At 38.8% G+C, this 22,032-nt stretch overlaps 1 protein-coding gene across 9 annotated transcripts in view; it reads left to right on the top strand.

The window, feature by feature from the left end:
- Nucleotides 1–22,032, top strand: part of LOC134220600 (voltage-dependent calcium channel type A subunit alpha-1) — a 283,554-nt gene that overhangs the window by 118,071 nt on the left and 143,451 nt on the right. For all 9 annotated transcript variants that reach the window (XM_062699693.1, XM_062699692.1, XM_062699696.1 and 6 more), the window contains exons 4-10: nucleotides 1,050–1,150; nucleotides 1,383–1,538; nucleotides 1,605–1,825; nucleotides 1,891–1,994; nucleotides 2,799–2,914; nucleotides 3,366–3,425; nucleotides 11,483–11,587. In XM_062699693.1, coding sequence (XP_062555677.1) covers nucleotides 1,050–1,150; nucleotides 1,383–1,538; nucleotides 1,605–1,825; nucleotides 1,891–1,994; nucleotides 2,799–2,914; nucleotides 3,366–3,425; nucleotides 11,483–11,587 — 863 coding nt within the window. The remainder of the gene's footprint in view (nucleotides 1–1,049; nucleotides 1,151–1,382; nucleotides 1,539–1,604; nucleotides 1,826–1,890; nucleotides 1,995–2,798; nucleotides 2,915–3,365; nucleotides 3,426–11,482; nucleotides 11,588–22,032) is intronic.

The raw sequence follows: 22,032 nt of genomic DNA, 5'->3' as shown, positions 1-22,032 counted from the left end.
TGCTTTCTCAGTCTAATTAAGTCAAAACGATTAGTTTTGTTTTGCCCGACGTTTCGGCCTGTATTTTTGGCCTTTTTCAAGGGTGAACTAAAATAAGAACATTTTTCGTTATCTGGTTTGCCGTTTTTCCCAGCAGGAATTTTGTTGTTTTGAAATTTCGTCTGGCTATTTTTATATTTTTGACGACTTTTTTCAGGATGTTTTAGATGTTCGTCGCCAGAAAAGGGATGTTGAGCATGCAATATTGCATCTCACTAATTTCAGCGTTTTAATACATTGCAGCCTTAAGATGATTTAAAGCTTTTTGATACTTTCCGCCTTTTGAGTTTAGCCTTATGAGTATTCAGCCTTTCGTAGGACACCTGCTTTAACTTAACTCATTCAGTAGAGGTAAATGAGTATGTTCAAGTTTTTTTCCACTACGTGCTATATCATAAAAAAAATGATTCACAGAATGTCCATAAATTACTTCACGCTTAAACGGAAGTAATTCATATAGCATTATCATACTCACTTGTAATTTTGAATGCATGGCGTAATTAATGGATGCAGCAGTTCAATAAAAAAATAAACAGCAGTTGATGTGAAATAAAATTCTCAGGTGCAGATGATAATTTTAAATTAGGATACTGCAAACTTCCTATTCAATGATAAAAAATGATTCAAATCAGTGTCTACAATCATCACTGCCTACGATATTCTTATTATAAGGAGCTACATGGAAATTTATTCTTTTCAATTCTTCAGAATGTTTTCAATACCAAAATAAAGGTTAGAGTAATAATATCTTATCTGATCCTCACTTTGGTTTCACATGGTAAATTAGTGAAACAGAAAATACAACGTAGTTTAATTATTACTTGAGGTTCTAGACCTCATTATATTGTATTCAAATATGCTTTCAAATATTCAAGCTACAATAGAACCTTAGTTTGATAGCCTAGTTTACGTTTCGTTTCCTCTTTCTCTTCTCCATACCCGTGTGCGTGCTTTACTCCCATCCACAATATTTCAAATTCGAACGAAAAAAAAATTGCGCCCAAACGCAGATTCATCACATTATTCCCGCAGGAGGGACCCGAAGTAGATCTGCGAACGTTGAGGGCTATCCGTGTGTTGCGGCCCTTGAAATTAGTTTCTGGAATTCCTAGTGAGTAGCGACGCTAGAACCGCTAGATGTTGTCTTCTCCCGCTATACTGTGTGTAGATGTCTATAGATAGAAAATAGATCTTTCCTTTCTAGTCTCGGAGGAGCGTGATAGACGTTCTTCCTGTGTGATGTCCTTTTCGATGTCGTAGCTGTAGATGAGTAGCCTCCGGTGAAATGTAGATTCACGACCATTAACGCTATGTTTCTTCTCTTCCGCACGCCACACTCGCAGGTTTACAAGTAGTTTTAAAGTCTATCATCAAAGCCATGGCGCCGTTGCTGCAAATAGGATTGTTAGTCTTGTTTGCCATTGTTATCTTCGCAATCATAGGCTTAGAGTTTTACTCGGGTGCTCTGCATAGAAGTTGTTATAGTTTAGAGGATATCTGTAAGTATCGATCGGGTTTGTTTGCTCATGATCGTAAGATGACACAAGAGTTGGTTACTTTTGCAGCACAAATAGTCAAGGAGGGTGAGTTTCCGACGCCGTGTAATGCGGACAACGACACGATAGCACCGACCGGAGCGTACGTGTGCAACAGCAGCGATAGTATGTGCGTCGAACAGTGGGAGGGCCCTAACTTCGGGATCACCAGCTTTGACAACATTGGTTTCGCCATGTTGACCGTGTTTCAGTGTATCACGATGGAAGGATGGACCGCCATCCTCTATTGGGTAAGCTTCCCGACGATGAAGAATGCAGTAAGCGGTCGATCATAATCTGTCATATTTTCCTTCAGACCAACGACGCCTTAGGATCAACTTTCAACTGGATCTACTTCGTGCCGCTGATAGTGTTGGGATCATTTTTTATGCTTAATCTAGTTCTTGGTGTCCTCAGCGGGTAGGTGTTGTAAGAAAATTGTTTTTTTTTTTGGTTTAACGAGTTTTATGTTCTCGATCGAACCTGGTTCGATTAACTTAGAGAGTTTTCTAACGAGAGAGGCCGCGTCGAACGCCGAGCAGAATTTCACAAATGTCGCAAACGGCAAATGTTCGTGGAATCCATGACGGCCTATCTCAACTGGATTACGCAAGCAGGTTTTGTAGTAGAATCGGTGCCTGGTTTTATTTTATGTTCTGAAATGCATTGTACGAGTAGGCTGTCGAATAACTGCTGGTCAAATTTTTCGATGGTAGTACGGTTCAATTGATTTATCTTTATCACTATGAGTTAACTCTAATATGTCAAGTTGGTGATTTTTTTTAAATATCTTCCCCATCGGGTGAAGGTTATCTTGAATGGAAAATTTTAAGTATTTTTTTTTAATTTCGCTTTTGTATTATCTTTGAAAATGACAAAATGACTGTGGAATTGTTACAATTTCTAAACTTGGATGGGAGAAGATAATACATTGTACATGTACATTGAAAAACTGGATAACTCTCCGTTTCACAGCATAATGTAATGTATTTTGTGAATCATGCCACGCATGACACACTCGTAAACATCGAACCATCATCAGATTCACCAATTTGCTACGTGTCTGTAAACGCAAATGAAGCGAATCGATTTGTGCAACCATCGGGAGATTTGATTGCCGTAATTTCTCGACGTAAAATACTAGCCACACTCTTGCGTATCTGCACACCAAATGCGCTTTTCTTATCTTCCTTTTCCACCCTGTAAAAACGCTTCGAAACCCAGTGAGTTTGCCAAAGAGCGAGAAAAGGTAGAGAATAGGCAAGAATTCCTAAAGCTTCGTAGACAGCAGCAGCTAGAGAAGGAGCTCAACGGCTACGTCGAGTGGATCTGCAAAGCTGGTACAGTATCGCTTGAGAAATTTGTTCACGTACTACCCTTACCCCCTTCGCAGCACCCAGAAAACCCGCTTTCCTAAATGTAAAAAGAGCAAAATTAAGAACCCGCATCCTTTCGTGCACTTGTAGCACCCAACCCTTCTCCCACCAGCCAATCACCACCAGATCGTGTCACAGCTTCCACCACCAAGAAGCACCACTTCAGGAGAAAGCTCTCTCGAGCTGGTGGCCTGGTTGCATTGTTGTTTAATTACGACACGCCTAATTGGTTCACTAATTGCCACTCCGTTGCATTTTTCATTTTGTCGCCGCTTTTCTCTCATTATCGGGCGCGGCGTGCTCTTGCATCAATTGCCTTCGACGGGATGATGGATGGACGGGTGCGCGCCTGACGGAACCGAAATCGGATGTGATGTGGCTGTGCTGCTCGTCGCTACAATAATGGCTACAACAGAGGAGGTGATCCTGGCGGAGGAGAGAACCACCGAGGAAGAGAAAATGCATATCATGGAAGGTGAGTGTTGATATTTTTGCTAATTTTGTAACCAAATTCACAAATCTTAAAGACAATCCAGCTTACCCCAATAATAAATTCCAGTGATAAATTGGTGACTTGAAAATGATTCTTGATGTTGCCTTTTTTAAATCGGTATAATTTCTTTGCAATATACAAATATTCTTATTGGGGTTATTTATTTAATCACATTACGATCAAAAGTTGTGGTTTTGATCGAGATTTGACAATAGGATGTTTCACGCTCCTCATTGCAACCGTAGATCTGCTCATAAGACCAATAGGCATTTGATGTTTAAATTTTTGTTTAACATATTTATGAGGTTTATTGACAGCAGTAAGAGTGACAATAAAATTGAGCAACTAGCTATAGTGATTGCTATTATAAATCTGATATAATATTTGAATAAATCCAATAAGCATGGACATTGTTACTTGGAGATTCTAAGACTCAACTATATTCCATCTTCATGGAGGCAAGAGAACTTATCTTTATACCAAAAGTAGGAAAGCAAAATAAGATGTATCGTAAATCATTCAGGCCTTTCAGATCTTTCATCAGTTCAGTTGAAAGCTATGAAAATAGTGTTGAGTGATTTTATCAACTCAAACTACATGATCAAACATCCACTGTCTAAGTTCCAGTTTCCCTGCCGGTCAGGTAAGTCAACAATCACGGCACTTCATACAGTGGTATCTATACTGCACTTTGTTCCTTCTTGGATATTTAAGGAGCTTTTGATAACGCTTCTTGTTTGTCAATGGATTGTGCCTTAAATAAAAGAAACTTCAACACGAACATTATCACCATGCTTGCAAAAAGAAAAATCTCTTCAGAGCTGGGAAGTATAAGCAACGAAAGGTTACCCTTAAGGAGGAGTCCTCTCACCACTAATGTGATCCTTAGTTGTAGATGATCTTTTAAAAAGCTTAGATGCTACCATACGGATGCATGGACATATTAATCCGTATGTAATCGGCTGGGTACCCAGGTTCCTGTTCGGAATTCAATTCACGATTAAAAATGATTTTTCATAGCAAGACGTTAAAACTCTGTCAGATCCGCAATAATGATTAATAAAATCGATTGTAGGGGTTAACGGAAGTTTTATTCAAAGAGGGATGGAGGAAGGGATTCCGACTTTTTTTTACCTTTTAAATGGCTAGCATTGAAAACTGAAATGCTTATCTTAGGCAAATTTCAACCGATTTCAACAGTTTTGGGCCTATTCGATTCCATTTTTTTCTTTAATGTGCTGTTTTTTCATTATCTTTTTTGAGGAGACTTTCAGCCCTAGGCTGACTCGTCCCCGGAAGTATCGTGCTGTTGCTGGGTTTCATCGGTCCAAACACGCTGCTGTCCGGGAAATCCGGATTTCCAGGGATATGCCCTGATTAGGTAATACTGCCCTTGGATTTCGGTATCAAACTTCTTGAAATGTCCACAGCAGGTTTATGTTATGATTATCTTGAGCCAATCAGACGTGTGAACATTCGAGTGGCTATTTCAGAACAAGTTCTCAGAGGGGTCGAGAGAGGGTATCGAACTTCTTGAAATTACATCACCAAATTGCTTCTTACTGTTTTAGGGCCACCAGGCAATCCAGACATTCCGTTCCAGGACGAGTTCCCCGTGGGGAAAACACTTTTCAATAGATTTCAAGCATAATGGATATCATTTATTTATTTTATTTTCTCAGACTAAGGCCTGTGCAGTACATAAGAGTGTTCTCCATTCAGCTCGATCCGTGGCTGCACGTCGCCAATCACGCAGTCTACGGAGGGTCCGTAAATCGTCCTCCATCTGATCCTCCATTCCTGGAGGAACTCCCGGAGGAATTCCTGGAGGAATTCTCGGAAGAATTCCTAGAGGAATTCTCGGAAGAATTCGTGGAGAAACTCCCGGAGGAATTCGTGGAGGAATTCTCGGTGGAATTCCTGGAGGAATTCTCGGAGGAACTCCCGGAGGAGCTCCTGGAGAAATTCCTCGAGGAACTCCCGGAGCAATTCCTGGAGGAACTTCCGGAGCAATTCCTGGAGGAACTCCCGGAGGAATTCCTGGAGGAACTCCCGGAGGAATTCCTGGAGGAACTCCCGGAGGAATTCCTGGAGGAACTGCTGGAGGAATTCCTGGAGGAACTCCCGGAGGAATTCTCGGTGGAATTCCTGGAGGAATTCTCGGAGGAACTCCTGGAGGAATTCCTGGAGGAACTCTCGGAGGAACTCCCGGCGGAATTCCTGGAGAAACTCCCGGAGGAATTCCTGGAGGAACTCCCGGAGGAACTCTCGGAAGAATTCCTGGAGGAACTCTCGGAAGAATTCCTGGAGGAACTCTCGGAGGAATTCCTGGAGGAACTCCCAGAGGAATTTCTGAAGTAGCTCCCGGAGGAATTCCTGAAGTAACTCCCGGAGGCATTCCTGGAGGAACTCTCGGAGGAATTCCTGGAGGAACTTTCGGAGGAATTCTTGGAGGAACTCCCGGAGAAATTCCTGGAGGAACTCCCGGAGGAATTCCTGGAGGAATTCCTGGAGGAACTCCCGGAGGAATTCCTGGAGGAACTCCCGGAGGAATTCCTGGAGGAACTCCCGGAGGAATTTCTGGAGGAACTCCCGGAGGAATTCCTGGAGGAACTGTTGGAGGAATTCCTGGAGGAACTCCCGGAGGAATTCCTGGAGGAACTCCCGGAGGAATTCCTGGAGGAACTCCCGGAGGAATTCCTGGAGGAACTCCCGGAGGAATTCCTGGAGGAACTCCCGGAGGAATTCCTGGAGGAACTCCCGGAGGAATTCCTGGAGGAACTCCCGGAGAAATTCCTGGAGGAACTCCCGGAGGAATTCCTGGAGGAACTTCCGGAGGAATTCCTGGAGAAACTCCCGGAGGAATTCCTGGAGGAATTTCCGGAGGAATTCCTTTGAGGAACTTCCGGAGGAATTCCTTGGAGGAACTTCCGGAAAAGTTCCTTGGAGGAATTTCCGGAGAAATTTTTGGGGGTACTTCCGGAGGAATTTTTTGGAGGAATTTCCGGAGGAATTCCTTCTAGTATCAGGTATCAAAACGTCGGCTCAGGAGGCACGTTCTCCTCAATTTGGGAGATTTGTGTCATCGCCTTCACTGGCCTTTCTCATCATTTACCTGACGGAAAAGGAAGTGAAAAGGGGAAAGGAAGAGGAAGTGAAGTTGAAAAGGAGAATGGAACAGGTTTCTGGAGAAGGAGGATACAATCAATAATACATACATACGATGCATTTTGCAAAACGCAATGAAACGCGAAGCATAAAATATACTGGATAAGTCACACAATGCAAATGCATATGATATACCATTTATAGGAAAGCCAATTATGTAGACTCACACGCATTAAGCTAGGGACTAAAGAGAGGTGTCACAAAAACACTGAGGACGTAGCAATGAACGAACGTCAGAGACGAAACACAGAGTGCACTGTGAAAAACGCATAATGCGAATCCATATAGGTGACAATTTGTTGAAACACTAAGTAAAAAACAACATTTTCATAACCCCACCCTTATTCAACCACAAATTGAGATTAAACAAGAGTAGCCGAAGCCGAACGTCAAAGACGAAACACAGAGTACATTGTGAAAAACGCATAATGCGAATCCATATAGGTGACAGACACAAAGTACATTGTAGAAAAAACACATAATGCGAATCCATATAGGTGAGTTTGTTGAAAAACTATGTAAAACACATATTCATAACCCCACACTCACGTTGAGATTGAACAAGAGTAGCCAAAGCCGAACGTGAAAGATGAGACACAGAGTACACTGTGAAAAACGCATCATGCGAATCCATATAGGTGACAATTTGATGAAGTAAAACACATATTCATAACCCCACTCTTAATTAACCTCACGTTGAGATTGAATAAGAGTAGCCGACTATCTCGGAGAATCAAAAAGTCAACTACGCAGTAGCTCCAGTTAGCGCAGCGAGGGCTAAATACTGTGAAGGGCGCCCTGGTGCTTCACAGGCTCCGTTTGCGGCTAGGTTCTTATTAGACCCCCTAACCATTCATTCGTAGGCACGGTAAGCATACAACCGCATCACACCGCGAATTAGGGGTCACCTGTATGGTGGACTTTTACCACTGGAACAGGCAATCCGTAATGTTATTCTTAGCCAGATAACCAGCTGCCGACACCACACGGCTTCCTTGGAGGAACTTCCGTAGGAATTCCTTGAAGGAACTTCCGGAGGAATTCCTTGGAGGAGCTTCCGGAGGAATTCCTTGGAGGAACTTCCGGATGAATTCCTTGGAGGAACTTCCGGAGGAATTCATGGGATGAATTTCCGGAGGAATTCATGGGATGAATTCCTTGGAGGATTTTCCGGAGGAATTCCTTGGAGGAACTTCCGGAGGAATGGTTCATCCCGATAACAGCTTGATAGAAAAAAAAAGACCGATTCATCAACTTATCGGTAACCTAGGATGTGCAGTTTATTATTTAAAGTAAAAAAAATATAGCTTCATGGTTTTTAAAATAATTGGAGTCTGTATAAAATATGGATTCTTGATACAAGCTGTATTTCAACATTCAAAAACTGATCGAGATATTTTGTTTTGGATTTTGTTTAGTTTCGTAAGTTCCATAGGGGAACTGTTCCGTTTTCCATCTCACTGAACATATATTCATCTCATCGCGAAACAAAGAAATACGGCACACAGAAAAAAAATGTGAAAAGTAAGCAGCGCGTAAAACTTGAGATGCGGATAACTACGCTATTCTACGCTGAAACGCTTCCTAACAAGTTTGCGTACAACTTGCAAGCAATATTGATGATTCACGTTAAATATTGTATACATTTAGGCTATATCACGCGTGCAATTACGCTAATAATGATGTTCCATTTATGTTCATGATTTTTAGTGTAAATTTCATTCATTTTTTCTATCTGTGCACCAATTTCGTCGCTTCTTTTTGCTAACATGCGTGCTTACTGCTGAAAAAAATTCCAAAAATAAAAAATAAACCAAATACCTCTCCATTGCTTTGTTTTTCGTGAGACCAATATCGGAGCTATGAGATGAAGTCCAGGAGCAGTAACCCTATTTGTTCCCAATCCATCAAATGAGCATTCACAGAAATTCACGCCATATTAATAAAGTTCGATTTTTATTTTGTTTTGTCACTTTCATATTGGGTTCCTTCATGGAGCGTTTTAGATAGGTTTTTGGCAACATTTTTACCACTGCACGTTTGTTCCACAGTTATAAATTTGACGAATAAAAACCATTCCTTGATGGTTTTATATCTCGGGGAAATTTCAAAATCTGTACCGGCAAAACCGAAAGAGCGGGAATTTGAAAATAGAAATTTAGTGGTCACTCTGTATATGACACCTGAGAATACTCCTTTCGTTGTCTCTACTAATACGATTGGAAAATGATTGTTATAGGGGTACTTTTCCCATTCCCATCTCACTGAAAATATATTTATCTTATCGCAAAAGGAAGAAATATCGCACTATTCTCGTCGCTTCATTTAAGTAACATGCGTGCTGACGGCTGATGAAGAACACAAAAATAAGAAAGACATCAAATTCCTTTTTATTGCTGTATTTTTTGTGCTTCTCAAATGAGATGAAGAGGAGAAGTATACCTGTATTGTATATACATCCAATTATTCAGTGTTTAGAATACTTGAAAAACCATGCGCCTCCACGTTGATCAAATCCTTTCAACCCTTGTAGAAATATAGAGTAGGTAAGTTTGATCTTTGGCCAAACGCCACTTCACAATTTGGGAAGTAGAAATATTTCCTATGAACCGAATGTTATGTTATCTGGTCGATCGTAAATTTGTAATAAAATAGCGGACCTGTCGAACCTTGTCTCGCCAAAAATGGATCAATATTCTGACACAATTCCATCGAAAAGGTTGTGTTTTGATGTTCAAAGTATTCCAGTTTCTATTCCAGAAGAAAACGAATATAATTTGGCAAAAACTGGGCTGTCTATTCTTAAGTGATGCACGGTCATACAAATATTCCAGTATTTTTTTTTTCTCACGGAAATTTTGCTCAATTTCCGTGGGAAAGAAAAAGAGGGCAATACATTTCTACTCAGTGACTGAGTATGTGAAAGCTAGCGTGCCGTGGCCCTTTACAGACATGAAGCGTGGACGAGAAGTACGAAAGTGCTGCGTACAATACTTGGAGGGAAACTTGGAGATGGTGTGTGGCGCAGACACATTTAAGGTTCCCCCAAACACACGCGACGAGACAATCGCGACGCGATTCTATCGCTTGGCGACTGCGATTCTGTCGCCGTTGGTATGGAAGGGTGAATGGAACATTGCCTGCAGCGACCCAACGATAGAATCGCGGCGACTAGCTGTCGCCGTCGCGGCGATGAAATCGCTTAGGTTTGGGGGAGCCTTTATGCCGTGCTATAGAATGAATACAAGGAAGAAAATATTGTGAATCGTATAAAACACGAATTCCGGCTGTCGGATGTCGGAAGAAATAATAGCGAAAACAATATTCAACAGAGAACCAGATATAGACCAGCGACTTCGTGGTATGCCTGGATGCACGCGGTGGAATCGGATCTGGAAGAACATTTTCAAGGGCTGACGAGTATGGAGCTCTAAAATGCGCCAGGCATAAGAGTATTGGCAACTCTACGCCTTTACTTGCAATGCTAGCTTGAGACTATAGTACCTATCCCGTCAATCAGCGTTGTCCTACACTCAGTGCACAAACAATCTGCTCTTTGATTTTACTCTATCTAAACGATTTTATTGTCTTAACTAAGTAAGTGCAACTAATAGAGGAATATTTGAATTTTCTAAATGTCATGTCAAACTATTGAAAAAATGCACACCAGAAGGGGGCGTGAGCACTGAAAATACACTCCAGTGAAAACACTTCAGTGAAAACACTCCAGTGTATATTCAGCGCGCGCTTCTGTGGCTCTGGTGTGCATTTTTTCAATAGTTTGACATGTCATTTAGAAAATTCAAATATGCCTCTATTAGTTGCACTTACTTAGTTAAGGCTATAAAATCGTTTAGATAGAGTAGAATCAAAGAGCAGTTTTTTTTGCACTGAAAGTAGGACAACCTGCCGTCAATACATTCAAATTCTAAATAGTTGACAACGAAAGCACATCATCTATAAGTGAATTATTCCAAGTTGTTTGTCCTCATACGTGAAGCAATAATAAAGATATAACCAGAATTATTACAACTTAATTCGCAGGTGTTTTCACATTATTTGGATAGCGCACATTAAATAATGCAATAAAATATCGCCTCGCCATGTATCAGTTTCTGTGCTGAAGCTTTGCGTGAGGCACGAATAGATCATAAACAGAATTTCCGATGAGCTACCATTCCCTATAGGCCATATTGCTGCTTAGCTCCTTTGTTTCATTTTCATGAAGTTGAATTCTTGCATATTAAACTGATGGTGTTGTTCCTGTTGGAATCAGAAACGGATGCAAATTATTTTTCTCCTGGGACATCCAACGACCCTTTCCCAACAGGATAGTAAACAGTAAAAATATAATTTGGTATTCTCAATTGTAGGCTTTATATCATTATAATCCATGAAATAATGTTAAATTTTGACATTTATGTGCTGTGCTAACAAATACTGCCGTGGAAAACCAAAACTTTCACCAACACATTGAACAATCCACCCACACATAGAATCATCCAGAGCAACCGTCTCTGCGATTGCGTCAAATCGGCCATGAACATCGTCGGTCCCCCAAATGAACACCATTTCCCCTCCTTGCTCCACGCCATGAACACACAAATACTAAACAAAGTGCTGTCAAAGTGCAGCCAAACAGCGCCAGCAACGAACTGATTAGGCGTTCTTATCAGTACGTTTTGTTTTGTCCCGAACTGAACGTCACCACTTCGGTTGGTGGTGGTAGTGGTGATATCCCCAATCGTTCCCTCTTGTAACGATATCAGCTCCCCTGCAAATATGCAAACATAAACAAACTAACGATGGTGTATGCTTTTTTTTCTTTCACTTCTTCTTTCTCGCTTGTAAATGCTTACCAAACATACCAGCTCGGAGACGTGCAGCGGCCAAGCGGAAAAAGCTCCGGAATCTAGGGAAATCCAAATCAACCGACACCGAGGAGGATGATCCCGATGATGACTGTGGGGACGATGGTAAGTTGTTGTTTTTTTTCGGGGAAGTAATGGGATAGCATTAATCTTAGGAGAGTGGTACAAAATGCACAATAGTTCATGGTAATCCAAATTACGAAACGTTACAACAATTAACGATCATTTAGTTGATTTGCAACCCAACGTACGCACAGTTAAGTATTCAGGACGCGAATAATATGTTCTTTTTGAAACGGAAACCAGTTTGACGGGCCCTTTCTTGAATCAAGTTGAAAACATTGAGTGGAATAATATACATGCTAAATATCACGATGGAGTTGGAATCTAGATCACTTTGTTGTTCTATAGTTTCGTACCGAATCGGGTCTTTCAAATATCTGCCCTAACAACTATTAATAGTAATAAAGAGATTAATCTTAATGGTAATGGGTATCAGAGTTCGATTCCGAAGGGGAGCTAAGAAATGGCTGCCGTAACATATGATGGTTACTGGCACGTAAATCACCTAATGCTGGAATAAGGAAGTAGTCCTGGGAAGTTGAATTTCAGATGAATTCAAAATAATTTCCAATTGAAATTAAAAAAAAAAATCCCGAGGATTCCGCTTAGAATTCCATTTGGCATTCAGAAGAATTTCCCTTAAAAGCACAGAACAATTTCCCGACTGTTGGTAAAACCTTCTAATCGGCGATTCAAATCATGCGTGAGTCAAAAAATATCAGAATCAAGTTCCAGAGAATAGTTCATGATTCGAATTGCGATTTGCATCATTGCATGATTTTTACGTATTCTCTATTGTTGAATGCATTGAATTAGCGTTTTTGCCTTTCTCGTACACTAAGTGTACGTAAAGGCTATAATATTGCTTCAAAAACAAAATTTTGATAGGAGGCCCGGAGGGCCGATTTTTATATACCGATCGACTCAGCTCGACGAACTGAGGTGATGTCTGTATGTGTGTATGTATGTATGTGTGTGTGTGTATGTGTGTATGTGTACAAATTTTGTAGACACACTTTTTGAACTTCCCATTGTCCGATTGGCTCGCAACAAGTTGCAGTCGACGCGGAATTCAGTCCCATTGTTTGCTATTGAAAATTAGATCAATAGCTCATCGCAATCTGGAGTTATGGCCAAAAAACTGTTTTTGCGTATAAAAAAAAAGCAAAATGTTCTATACTGATTACACCTAGATTCGAACTGCTGACCTCTGGGGTGGAAAGCGCTTGCTGTACCACATAACCATCGGATAACACTTGGTATGAGTAAATATAAGTCGTACAGTATTCATCAAATTGGTATATGTTCATTTCTTTTCCAAGCCACAGAGTTCACTCTGCTAGGGTGACGGTACCAATATTGGAAGTATTATTGAATCAATAAAAGAAAATATGTATTTGATAATTCGAAATTGGTAGTTTTAATGCATTAACTAATAGACAAACTTTGAATTAGCCAGAAATGAAATTGGATTCATTTCGTCTTGATAACTAATCTAAATTTCTTGGAGGTAAAATGAGCTCCACTATACTGCCGTCGCAAGCATAATCGTCCAATATTGATTTTGCTTGGAAGAAAATATAGAACAGTAACGCTTACGGCGGCAGTATATAGGTAGGAAAGCCAATTTGTTGGGGAAATTATTGTTTTCAATTAGTATTTATAATGGCATAATTACAACGTGTCGTTTCAAGTAAAGCAAACGTTCAGTAATGCAATGATGAACAATATTATTAAGAACCCATTGTCTCCACAATAATTAATAATGTTTCTCTTTACTAAGCGTAATCAGGCTCATTTTTTCTATTATTTTGCTATCATGCGCTCGCATACCCTATAGACAAGTGAACTTCTCAAGTGGTATCTTTTTTGTGGCGTGCAATAAGCGTATGGGAGCGTAGTTGGTTTGCGTGAGGACGCTATGCAAGCACATTTCGGCGGGAGCGAACGGCACTGCATTCGCTTCAGTCGCAGAATGAATGAATGAATATGAATATGAATGAATGAATATCGCAGAAGGAAGCATCACCAACACACCGCATTGGCCCTGACGAAAGCGAGTAAACAAAGTGGGGGCCGGATGATGCTTTTTATTTCACCCGGCAAGGGATATAGGGCGTCAATTTTAAAATGATTGGTAAAACGTTAAAACACATTTTTGACGAAAATAGTTTAATTTTTCGGGTTCGAAATTTAATTTACTTTTAGATTAGCAACACGAAAGTCTAATTATTTCGATTAAAAACCATGTGTAAATATGTAGCCTAACATATAGGTGAAGATTTCGGCTATCTGTTGGTGGTGTTGGATTACGTGGAGTGCTCTCGGCTCTCAGATTTGACAAATCGATGTTTTAATCTTAAACGCAGAGAAGTCGTTTTAAAATTTTATATTGAGTTATAGAAAATAAAATTGTTTATAAATATGTTTTGAAGAAAAAGTGGATCTAACGAGCGTCGGACATAGACTCTCTGAGTGAGCGCCTAGAACGATACTCCTCAGCTGTCTTTACTTCTTGGAAGAGTGGTGATCGAAGTAGAACAGGTTATACGCAATTTGCACTGATCATCGGCTGCTTGTGCATTCGTGCGGCAACGCGCGGGTGCTGTGTTTAGGTTCCGTGGCATATTTAAATCATCTGACGTTGAAAAACATTACGATTGAGTTTACATCATGTGCTTTTGTGTCAATTCCGTCAATTCATTTAAATATGTCACCTAATATTCATAATGTTTTGGTGTGCCGGGAAGCAACTTCAGAATCAATTTCAACATTTAATTTGAAACCTCTGTAGGCATTCTTCCTAGCGTTGCAGCAAATAATCCATATTGGCAAAACATGGCTGGCCTAACAATTAATTTGTTAATAAAACAATTTATTTTAGTAAATGGTTTTGATTTTTCTATAAATATTAATTTACTATATTCGTACCTTTTCGCTTGCATACCTTCTGTGTGGTTTTTGATAATTAATCAATTCATGCTATACATAAGTCCTAAATCTTGGACTTCGCTAGACCAATTAATTGGAACATTCATGGTGACAACATATCTGTTTGAAGATTTCAAATAGCACTCGGATTATGTGGAAGAAGCTGAGTTTCGGAAGGATTCGGAGAAAATTTTTCATTCTTGCAAATCAATGGAAATGTATCCAAACTTTTCTACAATCCACGCATATTTTGGATCATGTAGTAATCTAAGTTCGATCATTCAGTTTGTCGATGACTCATTCCGGAGGTTAAATTTCAAAACGTGTTTTATGGTGGACTTCTGGTGCGAATATTTTTGGACAGCTCTGCCCAACAGTTTGTTTTTTTTTTAATTTACCTAATAACAGAGTTAAAGCACTAGTGTGTAATAACTTATACTAAATGATAACAACATTATTTTGCCTTTCTCGTACACTAAGTGTACGTAAAGGCTATAATATTGCTTCAAAACAAAATTTTGATAGGAGGCCCGGAGGCCGATTTTATATACTGATCGACTCAGCTCGACGAACTGAGGTGATGTCTGTATGTGTATGTATGTATGTGTGTGTGTGTGTATGTGTGTATGTGTACAAATTTTGTAGACACACTTTTTTGAACTTCCCATTGTCCGATTGGCTCGCAACAAGTTGCAGTCGACGCGGAATTCAGTCCCATTGTTTGCTATTGAAAATTAGATCAATAGCTCATCGCAATATGGAGTTATGGCCAAAAAACTGTTCTTGCGTATAAAAAAATAGCAAAATGTTCTATACTGATTACACCTAGATTCGAACTGCTGACCTCTGGGGTGGAAAGCGCTTGCTGTACCACATAACCATCGGATCACACTTGATATGGATAAATATAAGTCGTACAGTATTCATCAAATTGGTATATGTTCATTTCTTTTCCAAGCCACAGAGTTCACTCTGCTAGGGTGACGGTACCAATATTGGAAGTATTATTGAATCAATAAAAGAAAATATGTATTTGATAATTCGAAATTGGTAGTTTTAATGCATTAACTAATATACAAACTTTGAATTAGCTAGAAATGAAATTGGATTCATTTCGTCTTGATAATTAATCTAAATTTCTTGGAGGTAAAATGAGCTCCACTATACTGCCGTTGCAAGCATAATCGTCCAATATTGATTTTGCTTGGAAGAAAATATAGAACAGTTACGCTTACGGCGGCAGTATATAGGTAGGAAAGCCAATTTGTTGGGGAAATTATTGTTTTCAATTAGTATTTATAATGGCATAATTACAACGTGTCGTTTCAAGTAAAGCAAACGTTCAGTAATGCAATGATGAACAATATTATTAAGAACCCATTGTCTCTACTGAGGGCATGATCGCCCTATAAGTGTTTATTTGGGTAACCTTTAACGAAGAGAAATCTGTTCAATAATTAATAATGTTTCTCTTTACTAAGCGTAATCAGGCTCATTTTTTCTATTATTTTGCTATCATGCGCTCGCATACCCTATATACAAGTGAACTTCTCAAGTGGTATCTTTTTTGTGGCGTGCAATAAGCTTATGGAAGCGTAGTTGGTTTGCGTGAGGACGCTATATGCAAGAACATTTCGGCGGGAGCGAACGGCACTGCATTGCCGTCGGATGAATATCGCAGAAGGAAGCATCACCAACACACCGCATTGGCCCTGACGAAAGCGAGTAAACAAAGTGGGGCCGGATGATGCTTTTTATTTCACCCGGCAAGGGATATAGGGCGTCAATTTTAAAATGATTGGTAAAACGTTAAAACACATGTTAGCCGAAAATAGTTTAATTTTTCGGGTTCGAAATTTAATTTACTTTTAGATTAGCAACACGAAAGTCTAAATATTTCTATTAAAAACCATGTGTAAATATGTAGCCTAACATATAGGTGAAGATTTCGGCTATCTGTTGGTGGTGTTGGATTGCGTGGGAGTGCTCTCGGCTCTCAGATTTGACAAATCGATGTTTTAATCTTAAACGCAGAGAAGTCGTTTTAAAAATTTTATATTGAGTTATAGAAAATAAAAATTGTTATTGAAATATGTTTTTGAAAAAAAAAAGTGGACCGAGCGAGCGTCGAACATAGACTCTCTGAGTGAGAGCCTAGAACGATACTCCTCAGCTATCTTTGCTTCTTGGAAGAGTGGTGATCGAAGTAGAACAAGTTATACGCAATTTGCACTGATCATCGGCTGCTTGTGCATTCGTGTGGCAACGCGCGGGTGCTGTGTTTAGGTTCCGTGGCATATTTAAATCATCTGACGTTGAAAAACATTACGATTGAGTTTACATCATGTGCTTTTGTGTCAATTCCGTCAATTCATTTAAATATGTCACCTAATATTCATATGTTTTGGTGTGCCGGGAAGCAACTTCAGAATCAATTTCAACATTTAATTTGAAACCTCTGTAGGCATTCTTCCTAGCGTTGCAGCAAATAATCCATATTGGCAAAACATGGTGGCCTAACAATTAATTTGTTTAATAAAACAATTTATTTTAGTAAATGGTTTTGATTTTTCTATAAATATTAATTTACTATATTCGTACCTTTTCGCTTGCATACCTTCTGTGTGGTTTTTGATAGTTAATCAATTCATGCTATACATAAGTCCTAAATCTTGGACTTCGCTAGACCAATTAATTGGAACATTCATGGTGACAACATATCTGTTTGAAGATTTCAAATAGCACTCGGATTATGTGGAAGAAGCTGATTTTCGGAAGGATTCGGAGAAAATTTTTCATTCTTGCAAATCAATGGAAATGTATCCAAACTTTTCTACGATCTACGCATATTTTGGATCATGTAGTAATCTAAGTTCGATCATTTAGTTTGTCGATGACTCATTCCGGAGGTTAAATTTCAAAACGTGTTTTATGGTGGACAGTTTGTTTTTTTTTTTTAAATTTACCTAATAACAGAGTTAAAGCACTAGTGTGTAATAACTTATACTAAATGATAACAACATTATTTTTTTATTGGTCATTATTAGTCAGTATAAGTAAACAAAATGGGGACCGGATGATGCTTTTTTATTTCACCCGGCAAGGGATATAGGGCGTCAATTTTAAAATGATTGTTAAAACGTTAAAACACATTTTAGCCGAAAGTGATTTGATTTTTCGGGTTCGAAATTTAATTTTCTTTTAGATTGGCAACATGAAAGTCTAATTATTTCGAGTAAAAGACTTGTGTAGTGCTGATATGTAGTCTAACATATAGGTAAATTCTTCGGCTACCTTTTGGTGGTGTTGGATTGCGTGGGAGTGCTCTCGCCTGTCAGATTTGACAAATCGATGTTTTAATCTTTGTTTACAAACGCAGAGAAGTCGTTTTAAAAATTTGGCATTTAGTAAAATAAAAATTGTATAAAACTTATTTGTATTATACCAAAAAATTATGTTTAAAAAAAGAGGGTCAGGATGAGTGCCGAGTGCTCTCGGCTCTCAGATTTGACAAATCGATGTTTTAATCTTAAACGCAGAAAAGTCGTTTTAAAAATTTTATATTGAGTTATAGAAAATAAAAATTGTTTATAAATAATATGTTTTTGAACAAAAAAAGTGGACCGAACGAGCATCGAACATAGACGCTCTGAGTGAGAGCCTAGAACGATACCCCTCAGCCATCTTTGCTTCTTGGATAAGAGGTGATCGAAGTATAACAGGTTATATGCAATTTGCACTGATCATCGGCTGCTTGTGCATTCGTGCGGCAACGTACCTGGTGCTGTGTTTAGGTTCCGTGGCATATTTAAATCATCTGACGTTGAAAAACATATACGATTGAGTTTACGTTACGAGTGCTTTTGTGTCAATTCATTCAGATATGTCACCTAATATTCATAATGTTTTGGTGTGCAGGGAAGCAACTTCAGACTCAATTTCAACATTTGATTCGAATCCACTGTAATGCATTCTTCCTGGCGTTGCAACAAATAATTCATATTGGCACAGTATATGTAAAACATGGCTGGCCTAACAATTAGTTTGTAAATCAAACAATTTATTTTAGTAAATGGTTTTGTTTTGCCTTTCTCGTACACTAAGTGTACGTAAAGGCTATAATATTGCTTCAAAAACAAAATTTTGATAGGAGGCCCGGAGGGCCGATTTTTATATACCGATCGACTCAGCTCGACGAATTGAGGTGATGTCTGTATGTGTGTATGTATGTATGTGTGTGTGTGTGTATGTGTGTATGTGTACAAATTTTGTAGACACACTTTTTTGAACTTCCCATTGTCCGATTTGCTCGCAACAAGTTGCAGACGACGCGGAATTCAGTCCCATTGTTTGCGAAGTATCGAAGTATAACAGGTTATACTCAATTTGCACTGATCATCGGTTGCTTGTACATTCGTGCGGCAACGCACCTGTGCTGTGTTTAGGTTCCGTGGCATATTTAAATCATCTGAAAAACATATACGATTGAGTTTACGTCATGTGCTTTTGTGTCATAATGTCAGATGTCAGATATGTCACCTAATATTCATAATGTTTTGGTGTGCATGGAAGCAACTTCAGAATCAATTTCAACATTTGATTTGAATTCACTGTAATGCATTCTTCCTGGCGTTGCAGCAAATAATTCATATTGGCACAGTATATGTAAAACATGGCTGGGCTAACAATTAGTTTGAAAATAAAACAATTTATTTTAGTAAATGGTTTTGATGTTCTATAAATTTTAACTAACTATAATCGTACCTTTTCGTTTGCATACCTTCTGTGTTTTTGATAGTTAATTAATTCATGCTATACATGAATCCTAAATCTTGGACTTCACGAGACCAATTAATTGGAAACCCATTCATAGCGACAACATATCTGTTTGAAGATTTCAAATAGCACTCGGATTATGTGGGAGAAGCTGAGAAATGCCGAAATGCTCTCTATATGAAGAAAAGCAACCCTAGTAGAATTCTTCTAAGACTTTATTAAGTCGGATCAAAATCGTAAATCTTAATTGAAAAGTGGTTAAATGGCATTGACAAAAACGGAACTGCTCATCAGCAAAAAATGAATTCTTATCTATATGATGAAGAATCATACTATTTCAAAAGGTGCCAGAAGCCTAAGCTGGATTCTGACTTCAAAACAGAAAAAGTTTGTCAATTGACCAAAATTACGGATCATATCACCGAAGTTATGGATCATAATCACGATAAAAATTGCGCAAAATTGTATTTTTTTTTATTAAATGTAGTTTTCTATGAATAATTTTCCAAACATTTATGGATCATTTGTCATACGTTCATGGGAAAATAGCAGGAATGATATTGTTTTTCTTGATCATGTTTAAAGGTACATACTTATTTTACAATTATTTGATATATTTTTTTTTAGCTTAGTTATGCTTAGTTATGGATCTTAAAATTATTCTTTATGGATAAGCCTGAGCTATTTTTTGGATTTGAGGTAGCGTTTTATGGAACATTCTGATGTTATTTATGGATCGTTTTTGTGCATTCAACGGTACAAAGTAAGGGCTGCCATAAACAAATTTGAAAAATAAGATCTATTTAGTGTTATATTAGACTTTTCTAATATGTTTGTCAACCCATTTGAACGAGCGAGAAAGGCATCATCACCGCTAGGTGGATTAATCAGGGTTTTTTGCTTAAAACAATGACTAATAAGACCATATGTTAACAAAATATACGCCTCAATTGCGTTTTGACGCTTTTTAGAGCGAAATCATTTTTTGGCGAGTGAGCGAAGAGATGCTATTATTTCCAAGAAACTCAAGCGCGATGCTCTCTCTGCAGAATCGCATACGAGTTGGCTCGTGCATGAAATCTCGATGGTTGAGAGTAAAAAATGTTACGGCATAAATGATGTAACAAAAAGGCTCTACACGAACATCAACCGGATTCTGCTTCAAATCAACAATATTTTTGCTAATTATCTTGGCTGTGCATACGCACCACACATGTTTCGAAATGGACAAATTGATATGAAACTTGAGAAAAAAATACACTTGTCTTGGAGGGACTCGAACCCTCAACCTCCTACGTTCGAGTTCGAGTCCCTCCAGCACACGTGGATTCTGTTTCGCAAATTTCATATCAATTTGTCCATTGCGAAACATGCGCTGTGCATATGCACAGCCAAGATATTTAACAAAAAAAAAAACATTTTCTTGCGGCCGAGTTGCCAAATAATATGCAACTAATTGTAATATGTTTGCATTGATTTATGAATGACAATATTTAATGTTAAAACAACCACAAATAGGGTTGAATCAACCAAACTTGATTGTTGATTCAACCCATGTGTATATTCGTTTCAGCTAGGTATGTTTCCAGCTGTCACTGTCAAATAATGCATTAGAAAACAACAATACTTTTGGTTGTTTTAACTTTCGAAAAAGCTGTGAGCCTACATGGAAGAAATAAACTACCCAATAGTGTGTTAAACAATTTTGCAGATCAAGTGAAGAACTGAATTAATTTTAAACTTCACAGAAAAAATCTCCTGTTTAATCCACCTAGCAGTGGTGATGCCTTTCTGGTGCATTATAAGCAACGAATGTGAACAAAGCGGCTAAAGCCCTACACGGTGATGAGAACGGCAGGATTCGACGGTTAGTTGATATATGTTCTGCCAAATCATTCCGTTACCATCGTCACATCGTTATATTTCGATCGGGGCTTAAGTGTCTAAAAATGAATGAGACTTTGATTAATGAAATGAATTTACTTCTTTTGCGTGAAGCTGAAGCCATTTTTCAATGGTATTTGGCATACTAATAATCTTCCATACTTAGACGTACATTTTCATGATTTAAGGTCACTCCTGACAGAATCCAAGTTACAAAGTGCTCGCGTTTTCGGGGGCACACCACTCGATACGGAGGCGGCGGACAGCTGTCAGCTTTGCTGCGTCGCAGCATGCGTGAAAAAATAAAAATGACAGTTGTTCGTTGCTTCCGTATCGAGTGGTGTGCCCCCGAAAACTCGAGCACTTTGAAACTTGGATTCTGTCAGGAGTGACCTTAATTAAAGAGTATAAATTTTGAAGTTCCGTTAGGAAACGGGAGGCATGCAGATTGTTATTTAGAAGTGAATTTTTCAAATAATAAATCGCACAACCTTCCTTCTGTCAAGTTTCCAAACGGAAGTTTGATGGGAAGTCATGAGAAGTTCGGGTACAAATTCTTTCCTCGAAATGAGAGAATGACTCATGATCTCATGAATCTACCGTGTTTTCATGTTATTAAAATACACCATGAATAAATTGTAATTGACGTAACGTTGTTGAGATTGGAAAGTAAAAAACAGTTTAGATGTGTAACAGGTCACGCAATTTATCAACCGTTTAGCACTGCACAATGCCATAAATAATGCTGCTGGAATCATGGATTAAGGTGATTTTTTCATGAACAAGTAAACGGATTTGTTCCCGTGGTAGAAATCCAAAACGAATCAACTAAATTTGAGGCTGCTTTTCCAAAACCAAAGGTAGATTCGTAACCTAGGCTTCAGATATTAATTCAA

Source organism: Armigeres subalbatus, chromosome 3 (assembly GCF_024139115.2).
Source record: "Armigeres subalbatus isolate Guangzhou_Male chromosome 3, GZ_Asu_2, whole genome shotgun sequence".
Lineage (NCBI taxonomy): Eukaryota > Metazoa > Arthropoda > Insecta > Diptera > Culicidae > Armigeres > Armigeres subalbatus.
Note: the sequence above shows the minus strand (reverse complement) of the source record. Positions and strands in the feature narration are given on the sequence as shown.